The following is a 16802-nucleotide window of genomic DNA, read 5'->3' on the forward strand; positions in this document are numbered from 1 at the left end:
TCTCATCTCGCCCTGCTGCTAAATTCACTGTGAAACCCTGTGCAGAATATCGTCTCCTTTTTGTCATCTCTTTGCATGGTTAAAGAAAAAGAAAAGATCTCAGCCACATTTTTACTGAGGCTGCTCTAAACAGCTTTGCTTGGCTCAGTATGACATCTATTAAGCCTAACGAGTGTGGTGTTCAGGCAGTCAGACCGTGGGATATACACTCGACGAACCAAGTCTCAAATCAGAGACGCCAGCCCTCCGCATTGTCTGGTATAAATAGATCTGCAATTGGAGCCAGAAGAGTTGTGGAGTGCGCCCGAGGGGTTGTAAACAGATTGTGATTTGTTGCGGGGAGATGGAGGGGAGAAAGGTGGGAGGGAGCTACTGAACTGGGGAAGGACGCAGAGCTGGGCCGGAGGATAGGGCACGAAGAAGAAGAAGCAGGAGGATGGAGGGTAGCGAAGAGAGGAACCTGCTAGTTCTCAGATGGAGAGCGGTTCCAAAGAGTTGTTCAAATCATGAATTATATGCAACTGTCGTGGAGATTCCCTCTCATGCTTAAAAAATGTTCCACATCAAACTTCAGGAAACTTTCAAAAATACTCAAAGGAAAGAAGAGGATAGGAGCAGAAATGCGAGGTCTCTAGTCTTTCTCTTTTTCTCTCTGAAGTCTGATCTGAATCGGGCTTCAGATCCTGAAGGAAACTTTATTTAGAGACAGTGCCTTCAGTCCTGACAAACTCTCGTCAGACGTGCGTTGATCCAGGTAACGTTGTGTAAGAGCTCCTCTGGTCTCCCCCGAGACGACACGTTTGTCTTTGTTTTGGTTTTCTGCAAGTGCCCCCATATTGTCTTCTATCTGGCGCACATCAGTAAACCAAGGTACAGGTTTGACGTCACTGCTTGTATACAAAGATGTGCTGATATCAGAGTTTATCTTTGTCAAGTGGCAGCCAAGTTAGTCTGATAGGCTTCACATTGGCCGTGTTTTTTTTTATATATATATATATAAGCTGCTCAACAGCGTGCATGCATGCATGATTCGGGTTATTAATGTTGGTTTCTCGATAGTCATTCAAGCAAAATGATGTTTTTTAATGAACTGTACTGCAACTGTCTTGCCTTTTATTGAGTTTGACCTCATATAGTGCTGCAGCTAATGATTATTTTCATTACTGATTAATCTGCTGAGTATTTCCTCAATAAATCAATGAATAGTTTGGTCCAAAAAACGCTGTAAAATAGTTTCCCGGAGCCCAAAGTGACATTCATATTGCTTGCTTTGTTAAATGAACAGTCCAAAGCGTGATAAATGGTAAATGGACTGCACTTATAGAGCGATTTTCTACTTTTCCAACCACTCAAAGCACTTTGCACTACATGCACAACATTCACATATACATTCATACACTGATAGCAGAGGCTGCCATGCAAGGTGCAAACCTGTTCATCAGGAGGAGTTTCTAACGCTCATTCGAACACACACCGATGGCACGGCCTTCAGGAGCAATTTGAGGTTCAGTATCTTTCCCGAGAACACTTCCGCTGATCTCTGAGCCGCAGCTGCACAAAAAGACCCAAAAATATTCAGGTTACAATAAATGAAGATGCAAATTTTTACATTTCTGAAGCTGAAACAATCAGAATTTTGGTATTTTTGCTTTAAAAATCACTTAAACAATTAATAGATGATCAAAATGTGCAGATTAATAAATCATCTAATGAATCAACTGACTAATCATTTCACCTCTAACCTGATAAATATCCATAATGCACGCATGCACCTGGAAATGGACCGCACAGACTTTGTGTCACCGTTAATGTAAGTTAGAACATATTATGACTGAAATATGTCTTTGCTGCAGAAGGGTTACACCGTGACAACAAAAATCTAATGAATCACAAGCGGCAAAGTGTCAAATTAAGATCCACGTGATGTTATGACAATAAAACAAAGGCAGCGAAATCAGAAAAAGACAATCAATCAAAGGCATGACTGGGTTAAAAAAGCAACAATAACAAACGTATCTGATACTAATCCCTAATTTTATTATGATCCTCCAATATTTAAATGTCTCGGGAGCCTCCCTGCGGGGAAAGTCCTTACTCGGCTTCACATGAAACCATTTTGTGGTTTGATTTGTTTGGGAAATGCAGGCAAATTCCAGGCCAGGAATTTGAGCACACAGTATTAAACCGCACGAGAGAGAGAGCGAGAGAGAGAGCAAGAGAGAGAGAGCTTATTATAAGCAGAGAGAGAAGGGACATGGAGCCGACTGGGGCGCCTGCAAGTGAGTGGGAGAAGGAGGCAGAGATATTCGATGCACTACAACCGGCGTGCAGGGTTTTCCTTGGCCTTGGAAGCAAGGAAAGCAGGTTGAGCGAGGAAAAGAGCGGAGAGGGTAAGGAGAGAGAGAGAGAGAGAGACAGAGTGAGTGCTCTGTGTGTGTGTGTGTGTGAGTGTGTGTGTGTGTGACGTTGGTTCCTGGAAAAGCAGAGGGCTGCAGAATAAACAGGCTGCATGCCTGAGACTGCCCTGTGATGTCACCACTGGGCAAACGAGGGACGAGGGGAGGAGAGAGAAAGGAGTAGAGAGAGAGAGAGAGAGAGAGAGAGAGAGAGAAACGCCCATCAGGTTAAAACAGCAGAGGGGATGAACGCTGAGCGAAAAGTGACGGAGGTGGAGAGAAGAGAAGTCAGATGAACAGGGAAAGGGAGCCGACTGTCATTCGCCGTGATAGAGTTGAAGGAGGAAGGGAGGAGGAGGCGCGGCGATAAGGTGAAGAGGACGAGGAGAGGAAGCTGCTGAGAAAGAGGAGGAGGAGGAGGAGAGCACTGATGGGTACGTTTAACGACACCACCGATTCCCACCCCTCTCTCTCTCTCCCTCTCTCTCTCTCTCTGTTTCTCTCTCTCTTTCTGCATCTCCCTCTTTTGTGTGCGGCGAGCAATTAGCACCGCCGGCGACAACGATGCCATGCGAGGTGTGTTTGTGTGTGTTTTTCGCGTGCGTCACCATCAATAAGTGCGAGGCTGTTTGTGTGTTTGTGTCAGGGACTTCAATACCAGTAGAAGGAACATTTTGTACAGGCAGGAGTGTGTGTGTGTGTGTGTGTGAGTTATGGATTCGCATTAGCCAAGACTGGAGTCGCAACGCTTTGACAAGTGCAGTTTTCAGTCATAATCACATCTTTCCTCTCGTGTCTTTCTACTCGCCGAGAGCAAAAAGGTTTTTTTTACCTGTACGTCAGCGGTCACAGTGCATGTTTACCTTTGACGTCAGCTTCTAAACTGACCCTGAAGTCTTAATATGGAGTCCTCTCTCCTCTCAGCAAGTCAGTGAAGACTCCTTAATAGTTTGGCGGATCTCAAACTGCAAAGTGACTCATACATCCAGGTGAGATCATGCCGTAGCTGCGAGCTGCAAGACAACTTCTCAAAAAAAAAAAGAAAAAAAAAGTTAGTTAGAATTTCAAAACCTGAGATGTCACCACAGACAAAAAGTTTTCTATATTTTTGTTGTTTTTTTTTGTGTGTGTGTGTGTCCTGATGAAAAATCGCAAAACTTTCTGCGCAGGATGATTCACGACTGTAGGAGTTTAGTCTTTACTAACGAGCCCTCTCTCTCTCTCCTTCTCCTTCTCGTCTCATCGACTGCCAAACTGTAACCGTGGTCGCTTCTGAAATGAGCAAAAAAAGGGGGCCAGAGAACAGCCAAAAACGCGAGGGCGTCACTGCATTTAATTAAAAATATCGGGCACCTCGTTAGTCAGATTCACCAACGGCTAAAAGCTCGTAGCGACTGAGCCTGTGCCGACTACTGACTCATATGTTGTTGTCATCCCTCATATGATGCTGGTCCCAGAGGACCCGTTGCATGTTGTTGCTCTGTTCTCCTATGGCATTGGATGACGATAGCTAGGTGTGTGTGTGTGTGTGTGTGTGTGTGTAGGGGGGAGGAGGGAGAGGGGGGTTGTGCGTTTCACCTGCTGCACAACACTGAACGAGGAAGTGCAGTTTTCAAACGCGCCATATGGCTTTATAAAAAAAAAAACCCACTCGGATGCACGATTACCGCTCACCTGCATTGACAGTGATGTTCAGAAGAAAGAAGAAAAAAAAAAAAAAGCTCTTTTCCAAGCTTTTTGATAAGTCTGCAATCCATTAAAGGAATTTTCTACGAATGCCTTTATAGCTTTATTTTTCAAAACGTGGCACGTCTCAGCGAATGATAGATCAGATCTGAGGAGTGTGTGTGTGTACGTGTGTGTGTCTGTGTTGGAGCCCGACAGATGCAGGATACTTGGTCTCGTGTCAAAAAAAAAATTGAAAATGAAAAGGTATGAGCAATCCTCGGAGAACGACGTGTCTATTTTTGTCAGTCATCCGTCAAATCAGTCTGTCATAGAGGGGCCCTGAGTGGCTATTTGACAAGTACATGTATTTATGATCATTGCAGCCTCCTTTAAAAGGTTTTTTTTTTTTCACACTTAAGTTCGTCTAAGGATTGATGGCGACCGTAACATCCCATTTTCTGTCTGGATTTGAGACATATGTGCTTCAAAGTGTAGATTTTTTCAGCGGATAATGCTCGCAGTGTTTTTTTTTTTCTTATGTAAGTGGCTCTGCACCCCCGCTATTAAGTGTGCCACTGATGGCGTGTTTGCCTCTTTATTAACACAAAGTTCCAGGCAAGTATCTCTGGCTCACGCCGCGCTCTCTGTAAACATGTAGGTAAATAATCAGCCAATCGACTCCTATTTATTCAGATTTAATGGGGAGGAAGCCGCGTGATTGGAAGGCTTCCTGTGCAGTGATTTGTGGGTGGCTGGCCCGGCTCAAGGTCTGCACCTCTCAGGGTCAATGCAATCTTTGTCAGATGTCGCCGGGTTTCAACTGCAGCATCGGTCGCTGACTGTGTGTGTGTGCTGCAGGGTTTTTTTTTTTTTGTGGTGGGGGAAGAAGATTCTGCTATGACTGACCAGCTTTCAGGAGGTCAAAGGTCAGGGTTAGTGTCTTATCTTTTGCCAGAAATGAAAGATTCTACATTTTTGATCTCAGTTGCACATGGCTAAAAAGGCGTTTTATTATCAAATGCTAATTTGAATCAACCCTAATTAATGTTTTTTAATTAATATACACACCATAGTGTTTCTAACTATATGCACTAATGTATTTTTCTGACCAAAACTGCAGGACAGCTGGCGAAAACGAGAGAATTTAAAGCTTTGAATAACCTTTTGAAAGCGTTTGATGCTGATATATCCCTGCAGTGTGACGCCAACAGGCATCTTTTTTTTTTTGTGTGTGTGTGTGTGTGCGTTCCATCCTGCATCCCCGAGCAGGTAGACGCATTAAATAACATTTCAGAGCTTTGATTAAATCTGATTCAGCCGCACGACGTCTCTTTTCTCGCACTCGTAGTAACTAACACCTTGTGATGCACAGGAAGATATGTTTACACGGTATCTTCTCTTACTGTAGCTTTACAATACGCTTTGCTCCTGTCTCCTTTTTGTATTTTCTTGCTTTTCTTACATTTCAAACAAGAAGTATGAACTGACCGATGAATGGCTTAATCACAGTGAAAGCACTTTATTCATCAGGAGTCTTTTGTCAATGAAAAACACTGATGTCAACTAAGATACTCAATGACTGTAAGAAAACTTTGTGCTTTATTTCACTTGTTTTGATGTTGCTAAAAATAAGCCAGGAGCTGAAGTGAATTAAACTCATTGAGAAGCTGTAAGAGGATGCTTCCCTTCAGTAAAAAAACCTCACATATAAGAAAATATTGTTATGATGTGTTCAGCGTGTCCTTGAGTGTTGAGATGACACATACTATGTTCCGTTTTCGTCTTTGTGACGTCTGTCAGATACGTAGGAACAAATCATTTAAAGGACAGATGCACCTTCTCCAAAGTGTGTGATCACAACTCTTCTTCTCCTCTCCGTCCCCGCAGTGGACATCAACTCGGCGCTGCCCCTGCGTCTCCCTCCAGCCGCCATCCCCATGGACCTGCGCGTGGACCATCACCAGCACCAACAGCAGCAGCAGCAGCAGCAGCAGCAGCAGCAGCAGCAGCAGCAGCAGCAGGTGTCCTCGCTCTCCCCGCCAGGTCAACAATCCACGGGCTCCCTGGGAGGAAGCGGGCAGGTTTCGCCGTGCTCCTCCGTGAGGGAACAGCAGCTACAACAGGAGCTGCTGACCCTGAAGCAGAAGCAGCAGATCCAACGGCAGATCCTCATCGCCGAGTTCCAGCGGCAGCACGAGCAGCTGTCCCGTCAGCACGAGGCCCAGCTCCAGGAACACATCAAGGTATATATCATTCGCATTTCTGAAGGATTTATGAACAGAATATTGGAAACGATACGGCAAACATAAAGAAAAGCAACTCAGAGAATGTTTCAAATCAGATTTTCATACTTTCATGAAATGTATAAATCACTGACAAAAACATTTACTGCAGAATTTAGAGTGAATCCTAATAAAATAGTGAGTTTTGCCTTCTTTTTCAGGCTAAGTTAGCAAATTTAACACATCAAAATTAAACAACCATCTGATCATCTGCACACAGGAAGAATATTTCAGGGTTTTTGTGAGTCATTTCAGGAAATATAGTATAATAAGAACAGTACAGAAGAAAATGCAACTCAATTTATGTTTCTCCTAAATCACAAACATCTCACAGTCTGCTAAACCTCAACGTCCTGAGGAGGAATACTAAGATCTTTGGCGTCTAGATAAGCAAGATATAACATATGATTTAAGGTTTGTTTAATATGCGTATATGTCCTCAATTCAAACTTGAATAAAAATGTACTTCTCATGTTCACATCGCAACAGAAATGATGCCTGTAGACATACAGCCTCCCGAAAGATTCATTACAGCGAGCGTATCCGAGTATAGTTTATTCTCAAGGAAAAATAGCATCATCAGTCATTAAAGCTGCAGTCCAACAGCAGCCAGGAAACGCTGCACAGAAGAACAAGAGAACATTTTCATTTAACTCCTCCATCAGTCCAACATCAAACCAGCAGACCCGAGGTCCAAACCTATTTAAAACTTTGCTCATAGCTCCTAATATCGTCTGCCACGGGATTCTTCATTAACGGCCTCAAACTCACCAGCAGAGAGAGTGGCTCTCTCGGTTTTAAATCACTTCACTGGGCGAGTACAGAACAAGAAGGCACTTTGGCTCCATTTACTTCAACTTCAGAGATGGATAACAGCAATATAAGGATGTCTTCAGACGTCTTACGTAACCCGCTACCGCCGTAGTCCTACTTTCAAGATCAAATATATATGTATCGTGTACGTTCAAGAAGAAGCTTCAATACGAGAAGCAGAATCTTTCAAGGGACGGGATTTGTTGTGTTTCGAGTCAGGATCGCTCTACATCTCGAACTGCAGATCCAGCTGGGATCTCATATCGAGCCGGTTTGGTAGTGACCTGGAAATACAAAGTGAATCTAGATCAGCACGCCCACACTCTGAAGCTTTAATACACGGAGGCTCCTGAGAGCACCGGAGTAGTCCTGTGGGGATGAAATATCATATAAAAATATTCTTGTGTTTGTTTTTTTTTAAGAGTATCACTGTTTTATTATGAATTGTAACAGCTGAACTACTTATTTTTTTCAGGATGTCTAAAAATGGATTGTGGGGGAAGGAGATTAGATTGAAACGTGCAGGATTATATTAGTTTCAATGCAGGTTTTTTTTTTTTTCTCATTTGCAAGCTGATTCATGCTGGAGGTCTTTTCTTTTCTTTTTTTTTATTTCTTTACTCCTCGCTCATCTCGTCTCTTTCTGTCTTTGTTCTTTCCTCTCATCCTTTCTTACTGCCTTCCTGTCTACTTTCTTTCTTACTTCCTGTCCTTGTTTATTCTCCTCCTTCTTTTCTCGCTTACTTTCTCGTCCTCCGTCCTCTCCTTTCTGCCCTCTTTCTTACTTACTTTGTCCTCCCGTCTCTCTTCTCTTCCTTCTCTCCAACCTTTCCATCCTTCTTTTTTCCTTCATCCTCACTTTTGGCCTTCTTTCTTCTTTTCCCTTCTTCCTGCCCTCCTCTTTTTTTCCCCTCATCCTTCATGTCTTCCTTTCTTCATTCTTTCCTTTCTGCCTGTTTCCTTTCTTTTCTCTCTCTCCTCCTTCCTTCCTCATCCTTCCTTTTTTCTTTTATCCCTTCTGTCCTGTCTTTCTTCATTCCTCCCTTCTTCCCTTTTGTCTTAATTTTGTCCTCTCTTCTCTCCTTTCTCTTTTTTCCTCCCTTCTTCCCTCTTTCCCTCCTCTTGTCTTTCTTTTTCTTCTCTTCCTGTCTTCTCTTCTTTCATTTCTTCTCATCCTCCTTCTTTTCTTCTTCTCTTACGCACTCTCCTCCTGTCTCCCTTCTTTTCTCGCTTCTTTCCTCTCCTCCTTCCTCACCCTCTTTCCCTGCTTCTAATCTTCCGTCTTTCTTTTCATCCCTCCTCGCTTCTTTCCTCTCTTCCTGACGTCTCTATTTTCTGTCCTTCTCCTCTCTTACTTCCTTGCCGTCTTCCTGTCTTCCTCCTCATTTTCTCTCTTTCCTCTCCCCCTTCCCTTTCCTCTCTTTCTGTCTATTCTTTTTTTAATCATTCACCAATATCTTAGACTTTTAGTTTGATGAGTTTGAGATCTGCAGCCACCTTCAGATGCTTCAGGACGGATACATTTCACATTGTATTAAACCAGCAGGTCAGAAGTAGTATATATATGGACTTTAGTATCTTACTGTCCTTTTTCCTCTTGTGAGACTACTGAGTCTCATCTGTCGGGTCTGTTTTGTGATGTTCAGGGATGAGCGATGCTGTCTGAAGGGCCGTCTGGCCTGTGGTAGGGCTGCAGGACCACTCAGGTGGAAGCCAGTGACGCACAGCCCGGCCAGGGAGGCCCGGCCTCAATCAGCCCCATTCACAGCTCCATGTGTACACACGCACACACACACACACACACACACACAGGCATTAAAACATACACATCCTCTCAAATGTCAGCAAACACACAGTCACACGCATGCCCAGTTCGCTTCCACATCACGGGGGCAGAACTCCTCATAAAACGAAAGGTATCCTGAAGCTCTTAAGAGTCAAAAGGGGGGAAAAAAGGAAAAAGTCTCACATCTCCGGTCGATCGAGCCACAAGGGTTTTGTGTGTTTGTGTGTGTGTGGGTGGGAGGGTTACTTTGAGCCGCCTTCCCCACCCACTCAATCCCCTATCCCCCAAACCTTGATTGAAAGGCCAAAAAAAAAAAAAAAAAAAAAAAGGATGGAAGCGCGCCAGCCAGAGCGCCGATGTGCTCATCAGGGTTTTTTCTCACGAGCCCTCGCCTCACCTTCCTCTCACCTTCAGCCGCTAATTTATTCACAGACTTATCCCAAACATGTGATTCGCCCCCCCCCCCCCCTCGCTCAAATCGGACGCAACGATAAGAGGAAGAGGAGGGCAGAGTGTCGGTTCCTTGGCACGTCAGAGATAGATCATTATGTAGCCGGTTGAGACAGCTTGCCTTTTTATTTTATATCATAGATACATTAAAGAGTAATCGGGGCTCTTGATTTAATGCCGGAACGTATTAAGGTGAAAGCAGGTTTTGTGCAACACCAACAGTCTGCATTTCTAGCGTTTAATTGATGCTTTTATCCACAGTGATTAGCAGCGAGTTCTGGGTCTCATTCAAGGACACTTTAACAGGAAGAAGAGGTGTATGCGGGCACGTTTTGGCATTTATTTCTGACCTTTTCGTTACAGGACTAACCGTCAAGCTACCCCCAACCCAAAAAAAAAAAAAGCGAGAAAGGTTAGACTTTGCTTTGTGATCAATAAGTCATAACCAAAAAATACCAAGGCGTACTGCTCTGCAAAAAAATTTAAAAAAGCCTTTTAATAAACGCCTACGCATTTCAACTCACCCCGGCCCTGAAGAAGACTGTGAGTTGAAACACGTAGGCGCTAAGCCTGTTTATTAAATGCTTTTTAACTTTTGGAAAGCAGTGTGCCTTGGTATTTTTTGGTTATGACTTATTGATCACAAAGCATAAGTCTTTTTTTTTTTTAGTGTCATCATATGTCCTTGGGTCCAAAGAGCACTCGCATACGTGAAGTAGCAATCCTCAGCCAATCTACTGGCGTTTGCTCTTTCTACAGTCAGACTTCTTCCTTTGGCATAAAAGCCTGAAAAACACAGATTTTTTACATTTAAAGCATTCAGCTGACACTCTACTTTTTCTTATTTGAAAAAAAAAAAGTGAGCAGATTGGATGATGTGTCTTGGCAAAGCCTCATCCCCAGTTTAATTGTTTATATTTATTTAATGGCTTAAGCTTGTGGCCTGAGGTTTTTATAGTATTGCAAAGGGTTTATTTTATTGCTTTAAACAGCTGTCCGACTTAATTATTTCAGATGGCAGCTAAAACAGACCAGAAGTAGAATGTAAATAAAAAAAAAAAAGAAAAGAAGGGAAAGTAATGAACTGATTATTAGAATAGACAGAGGTGCTCCACAAGCGCTGAATTGTGGAAGTTTTTACTGACGCGACGCTGATGTTTTTCTCCCTACAGCAGCAACAAGAGCTGCTGGCGTTGAAGCACCAGCAGGAGCTGCTGGAGCACCAGAGGAAAATGGAGAATCACCGTCTGGAGCAGGAGCTGGAGAAACAGCAACGGGAGCAAAAACTGCAGCTGCTGAAGAACAAGGAAAGAGGCCAAGAGAGTAAGTTGTAGATGCTGTCACTGCTCGCCAATCAAACCTGTCATGTGTTGTTTTTCCTACATTTATGCCATATTTTTAGACGCTTTAATTGTTAAAACACAGCTTGAAAATGCAACTGAGTCTGACACCTGGTTCACATTGTTAGTGGGGTTTTTTTTTTTGTTTCTCACCTTCCATGCAACACGAGTTCACACGTCGCCACATAAAGAGCAGCGACAAACTCAGAGGAGAGAAAACCAGAGAGTAGACGTCGTCGGAACAAAAATATCTACAAGGTTTTCACAAATATATCAGAGAAACAGAATAAGAAACAGCCACAAATTCCATGTTAGTAGCTTGTCAATAGCATCCAGTTTCACCCCAACTCCCTTCATTTTCACATTTCAACTGACGTCGTAGTCACAGGATATCATGATTTTGTTGGAACGTGCTTTTTCTCACTTGTAAATCACAGTGTGACCGTTGCACGTCAGATTTTCAAACCTGAAACCGCTTCCCTTCTGACTGAATTTGCGTAGATTTTAAGGATCTCGCCCACCGCTGCAGATGACAGACAAAAAAAATGTTAGTTTCCTGTCTTGACAGTCAGGCTGTTTAGTGGCATCTGCTGGGGATCTAAACCTCAGAACTCCTTATTTAAAACGCTCCGTTGAGTGTTGAGATCAGTATTCACAGTGTGTTTGTGTGTTTCTGTGCATATGTGTGTGTATGTGTGTGTGTGTGTGTGTTTCCATTTTACTTGGAGAACCTGTGTATTTACTGTGGTAAACGAGCTGTATTAGCCGGTGGCCTTGGCGGGGGCTAAGCCGAGTTATTACCGCTGCCTGCTGGATGTCTCTCAACAGTTCATTGAAAGCGAGTGGACAGGAGTCCTTGAGAGCAGTTTACACACTATATGGAAAGTGGTTACAGATCGAGGCTGCATCCGCGTATGTGTGTGTGTGTGTGTGTGTGTGTGTGAGGGATCGCACTATGTGTTTTACTCTCACGTGTACCTGCGTGCGTGCAGTCTCAGTGCTTCTGATTTTCTCCGCATTTTACACTGTTTTCATGTCTTTTTCCTGCATTTTTAATTATTTCTAAGTCCCACTCCTCTGGTTGTGATAATGAAGCTCCAGGGCTGTGTCTGGAAATAAATTCATTATATGAATAAGTGGGGAAGGCTGCAACTAACGATTACTTTCATCATGGATTAAACTGCTGATTATTTTCTCAATCACCTAATCGTTTGATATCTAAAATGTCAAAACACGGTGAAAAATGCCAATCACAATTTTATAAAAGGTGATGTCTTCATAATGATCAACAGCCCAGATCATTTATAATAATGTTAAACACAGAAAAGTAGCAAATCCTCACATTGGAGAAGCTGAAACCAGAGAATATTTGGTGTTTTTCACTGATAAATCACTTGCTGATTGATTTTATGCTGATCAAGTAATTTGTTCAGTTCTAGACGGGGGGATTACCTGATATTATTCAGCACTTTTTAAGCTTGGAAGCTACAAAAAGACTTAATCTAATTAGCTTCAAAATGTCAGTCATCTCTTGTTCAGATGTCCTTCATTAGTTGGCTACAAGATTATGGTCATATTGGTGCACACTGGACCATCCTTGTGTCCTAGTGTGTTTAACATACTCACCATGAATTTGCAGTTCTCCTTGTTTTAGTCCGACCAGGACTAACCACCACTCTCCCTTCATTTCCTGTCAGCTCTCTACTGTCTAATTATATACAAAAAAAGCAAAAATATCCATAACATACCTATAAAAATCAACATATTCCTGTTAAATCAATAAAAATAAAACTTGTTTGATATAATTATGGCAGAATACAAACTAACTGTCTGCTGTCTGCCTCTGTACCGGTGACCCCATAAGGGAATTTCTTCAAATTTGGCACAAACTTGGACTCAAGGATGAACTGATTAGAATTTGGTGGTCAAAGGTCAAAGGTCACTGTGACCTCACAAAACATGTTTTTGGCTATATCTCAAGAATTCATACGCTAATGATGACAAAGTTTCACACAAATGTCTAAGAGGATAAAATAAAGTGATGACGTTTTATATCCAAAAGGTCAAAGGTCAACTTAAAAAATCATAATGTTCTGCAAAATCACTTCTCTGGCTGTTATTCAGCACCATAACTCAGGAACAGAAGAGGAGATTGTGAGCATATTTCACATTTGATCAGGATACTGAATTGATGACACTTATCTTGGGTGCCCACCTTGAATCTGTGGTGATTGTAAAGATCTTCTGTGCTGCCAGGTTGAAGATGTATGTGAAGCGTCCATGTTTTAGAATTTGTAGCTTCTTCGCAGCAACATCCATATCTGAAGCTTTGTCTACTGTCACAGCTACAACTTTGTTTTCTATCAGAATCAGCTTTATCGGCCAAACATGTGAACACATACAAGGAAAATACATTTAATACCTTTTATTTGACTCCTTCAAAGTCTCCACTATAAATATTATATGATTCTAGACAGACATGGATGTAAACTGCACCTTGACTGGTTGGTGGAAAAACTGTGAGGCGTTTTTTTCTAGTTTTAGTTTCGAGGTTGCAATCATGTACTTTGCTCCTGGCTTAAAATGTAGAGAATGCAGCCTTAAGGGAGGATTTACATTTTGAACCTTTTCGTAGGATTGTTTGTCAGTTGGTGTATTTCTCAATGTCTTCTCCATCTTCACCCCGCAGGTGCTGTGGCCAGTACTGAGGTGAAGATGCGTCTCCAGGAGTTTGTCCTAAACAAGAAAAAGGCCCTGGCGCAGCGGAGCCTCAACCAAGGAGGCCTCCCCAACGACGCTCCCTACTGGTACCGGTGAGGACCAGTTACTGCTTGAATAGATAGACTCAGCTAGCAGTTTGCATTAGACAGTAATGCAGAGACTTCATGGCAGGTTTTGACATTATCACCTATCTCAGATCAGTTTGGTGCGATCGTTCCAAGCTGAAAAACTATTAAATATCATGGCTGCTGTTGCTATATTCCTGTTTCATTGCAATGTTTGTAAGTGGTAGAATACAGTAGAAGCTATCTGCAGATAATTACAAGTGTGTATGGCAATTCTCTCCCTGACTGCAGACGAATAATGTATTGGATTGTGTCTTAATCTGTCAACGAGCTTCCCCTCTCCCTCACCTGCCATACTGTATGAGCCTAACTGAGAGATGGATCGAGTAGGGTTATAAAACAAACACACACACACACACACACACACACACACACACATACACATGAGAGCAGGATATTGGAACCTGATGATAGGGGCTCTTAGATCGAAGGCTCAGCCTTGAATGTTTTATTGTAGCATCTCTGGAGCCCTTTGCAGGTGTGTACACTTGCTGTTTCCTCTTTGTTCGCTTTCGTAGCCATCATAACGCGCATCCATTGTCTGTGAGTAACAGACCGCATGACTGGAAACATGATCAAATTTATTATGCATATAAACACATCATGAGCATTTGGATAAAAATCTGGCTGTCAAATAAATTAATTTAAAATGAGTTTCTCCTTTTGCAGTTTTTGATGATAGACGGAAGTTGGAAGTTACTTGAATGAAGTATATTTATGCTGTAGACCTATTGAGAGAGAGGTAGTAGGGCATCATTTCAAAATTATATTCTCCATATGGATTTTGTTTGGGCACCATAAAAGGTCTACAACCATAAAATTCAAATACATAAACAAATAATGTTACATAATCTTGATGTGTGACCTAAACACCCCAAAGCGTTTACTTTCAACAGAGCAGAATGATACTCTAGTTTCTTTTTCTATATCTGCCTGTCTCTGTCCTTTCTCTACTCACTGGACTGATCGTCCTCTCAGTTTTGGAAGAGAGGAGTGTGTACATCCGCTTGTCAGGAACATGCATTTGGGCCAAATCCAACACGGCTTAACTTTGCCTACAAACACCACCTTATTCTGTAGGCAGTGAACAGATGGCAGCACATGTCTGCAGCCTTGCCAAGGGATTTGCATGATGCTTTAATCATACAGATCTATGACAGCCATGAAGTTAGTTACTTTGTTGGGATTACTCAGTCAGTCACATGTCCAGAGAGTTATCACTATTTGGCCTTGTGGCACCTTTAACAGTTTGTGTGTGTTTCGGTTTTATAGAAAAACCCAGCACAGCTCTCTGGACCAGAGCTCGCCTCCACAGACTGGTGTGTCCACCTACAACCACCCTGTGTTAGGTGTCTACAACCCCCGGGATGACTTCCCACTCCGAAAGACCGGTAAATCACACACACATGCTTACACACTCGGTTTGGACAGTGCTGCGCCTATGCAGGCTCACGTTTAGAGAGGATAACACACACACTTGGAACTGTAATGTCCAGTAGCTGCTATGCAGACTCACGTCTAGCATAATTTAGAAGGTATCAGAGCTCTGCACCATTAATCACATCCACATTAGGCTGTCAGGGTCTCCCAGCATCCCCCACATGAGTGTTAGAGAGTGTAAGCGTAGGTGGTTCAAGAGTTCAATAGAGTGAGAGAGCTTTTTACCATTTAGCACCTGATGTTTTATTAGATTTTAATAGTTTCTTATCCTCAGGGGTCTTTTTGAATCAGCTGTTGATCAGCAACTCTTTAAGAAACCATATCCTGACATAGACAGTGTTAATAATTACAGACATATACCAAAGTTACCCTTCTTCTAGCCAAGACTTTGGAGAATGTAGGTATATTCCTAGCTCGGATTCTGTCAGGTTTCAGATTGTCCATGACATTCAGCAAAACTTGGATGCTAGCTGTTGTACTGTTTTTGTATTTCTGTAGGACCTTTCTGTTGCCTTGATTTGGTTTAATCATTGCACAAAATAAATGTGTCTTACAGGTGTAATTTGAGGGCTGTGTCAGTTGGGAACTTCTTCTCTAGTAGCGCAACAATTACTTTTGGGGTTCCCCAGGGCTCTATTCTCGGCCCTTTATTGTTTGCAATCTACATGATTCCTCTGTGTCAAGTAATTCACCACGGCAATATTTCTTTCACCATTATGCTGATGATACACTCACTGTAACTCCATCAGACCTCTCCTCTGTTAACTCACTCACAATCTGTCTTGGAGACGTTAAATCCTGGATGTCCAGTAATTCAATAGAAGGCTGATAAAGCCTTTTAGCCTGGCATCTCCAGACTAATTTGAAAATGCGTATTAGTCTTGAACCTCTTCAGTTCATTTTCGATTTCCAAGGGGCGTTATCAACAGGCAGACCAAAATGCCTCCAGATGCAATCAGAGAGACCTATAACCAATCAGAGCAACGAAACATTGGGCAGTGCTTGTCTTTTGGCTTGTCTAGCTCACAAACTTAAATTACAGCTGAACAGTACACTAAAATATGTTTCTGAAAACATTTGAGGTGGAAAATAGGCTTTGCAGTAACAGAATCTTGATTCATATTTGACCAGCACTGCCTAGTTTGACAGTTTGATCTGAGTTTTGTGAGCCTGGTGCATTGTGCTCTGCAGACTTTTTTCCCCCTTAACTTTATTGACAACAGCCAAACTCAAACAATGGACAACCCCAGGACCTGCAGACTGTCAGTCATTGTATCAAACCCGCCCCGTGTTAGATAAACGGTTGTGATTGGCCCGTCCAGTTCTAGGCAGGGTGGAAATCTGTCTGAATGGGAGGGAGACAGATGCATCTGCCAGAGCAAATAAAACATGAGCTCGGCAGATTCGTCTGGTTCCCAGGCTAAAAGCCTTTGGGCCCAAAGCAAACATGTTAGGTATGTTAGGCTCTGGTCAAACTTACACCTCAAACAGGACACAAGAAATCTTGAGATGGTTTTTGACTCTGATTGAGCAACTAAACAAAGCCACTCTTAAGCTCCTTAAAAAAGATGATTTAATTAATTTCAGGACACACAAACTTATGTACATTCCTTTGTATTGAGCCTTGTAACTCATTATTTGCTGTATGTCCAAAGAATTAATCAATCAATTGAAGTCCATCAGATTGACAAAACACAGCTGGCATTATAATCACAACATAACTTACAAGTTTTAGCACATTTAAATCAATTTTAGTCTTTCTGTCCCGATTGCTTGTGGCT

At 42.5% G+C, this 16802-nt stretch overlaps 1 protein-coding gene across 7 annotated transcripts in view; it reads left to right on the plus strand.

Annotated features, from left to right (window-relative positions):
* The window catches only part of LOC137177390 (histone deacetylase 4-like), a 70061-nt gene that overhangs the window by 31209 nt on the left and 22050 nt on the right, over nt 1-16802 (plus strand). For 6 of the 7 annotated variants that reach the window (XM_067583676.1, XM_067583674.1, XM_067583673.1 and 3 more), the window contains 4 exons: nt 5952-6307; nt 10568-10718; nt 13425-13548; nt 14854-14972. In XM_067583676.1, coding sequence (XP_067439777.1) covers nt 5952-6307; nt 10568-10718; nt 13425-13548; nt 14854-14972 — 750 coding nt within the window. Of the gene's footprint in view, nt 1-1789; nt 2831-5951; nt 6308-10567; nt 10719-13424; nt 13549-14853; nt 14973-16802 lie in introns of those variants that run through there. The other variant, XM_067583678.1, reaches the window with a different exon arrangement.

Source organism: Thunnus thynnus, chromosome 24 (genome assembly GCF_963924715.1).
Source record: "Thunnus thynnus chromosome 24, fThuThy2.1, whole genome shotgun sequence".
NCBI classification, from domain to species: domain Eukaryota; kingdom Metazoa; phylum Chordata; class Actinopteri; order Scombriformes; family Scombridae; genus Thunnus; species Thunnus thynnus.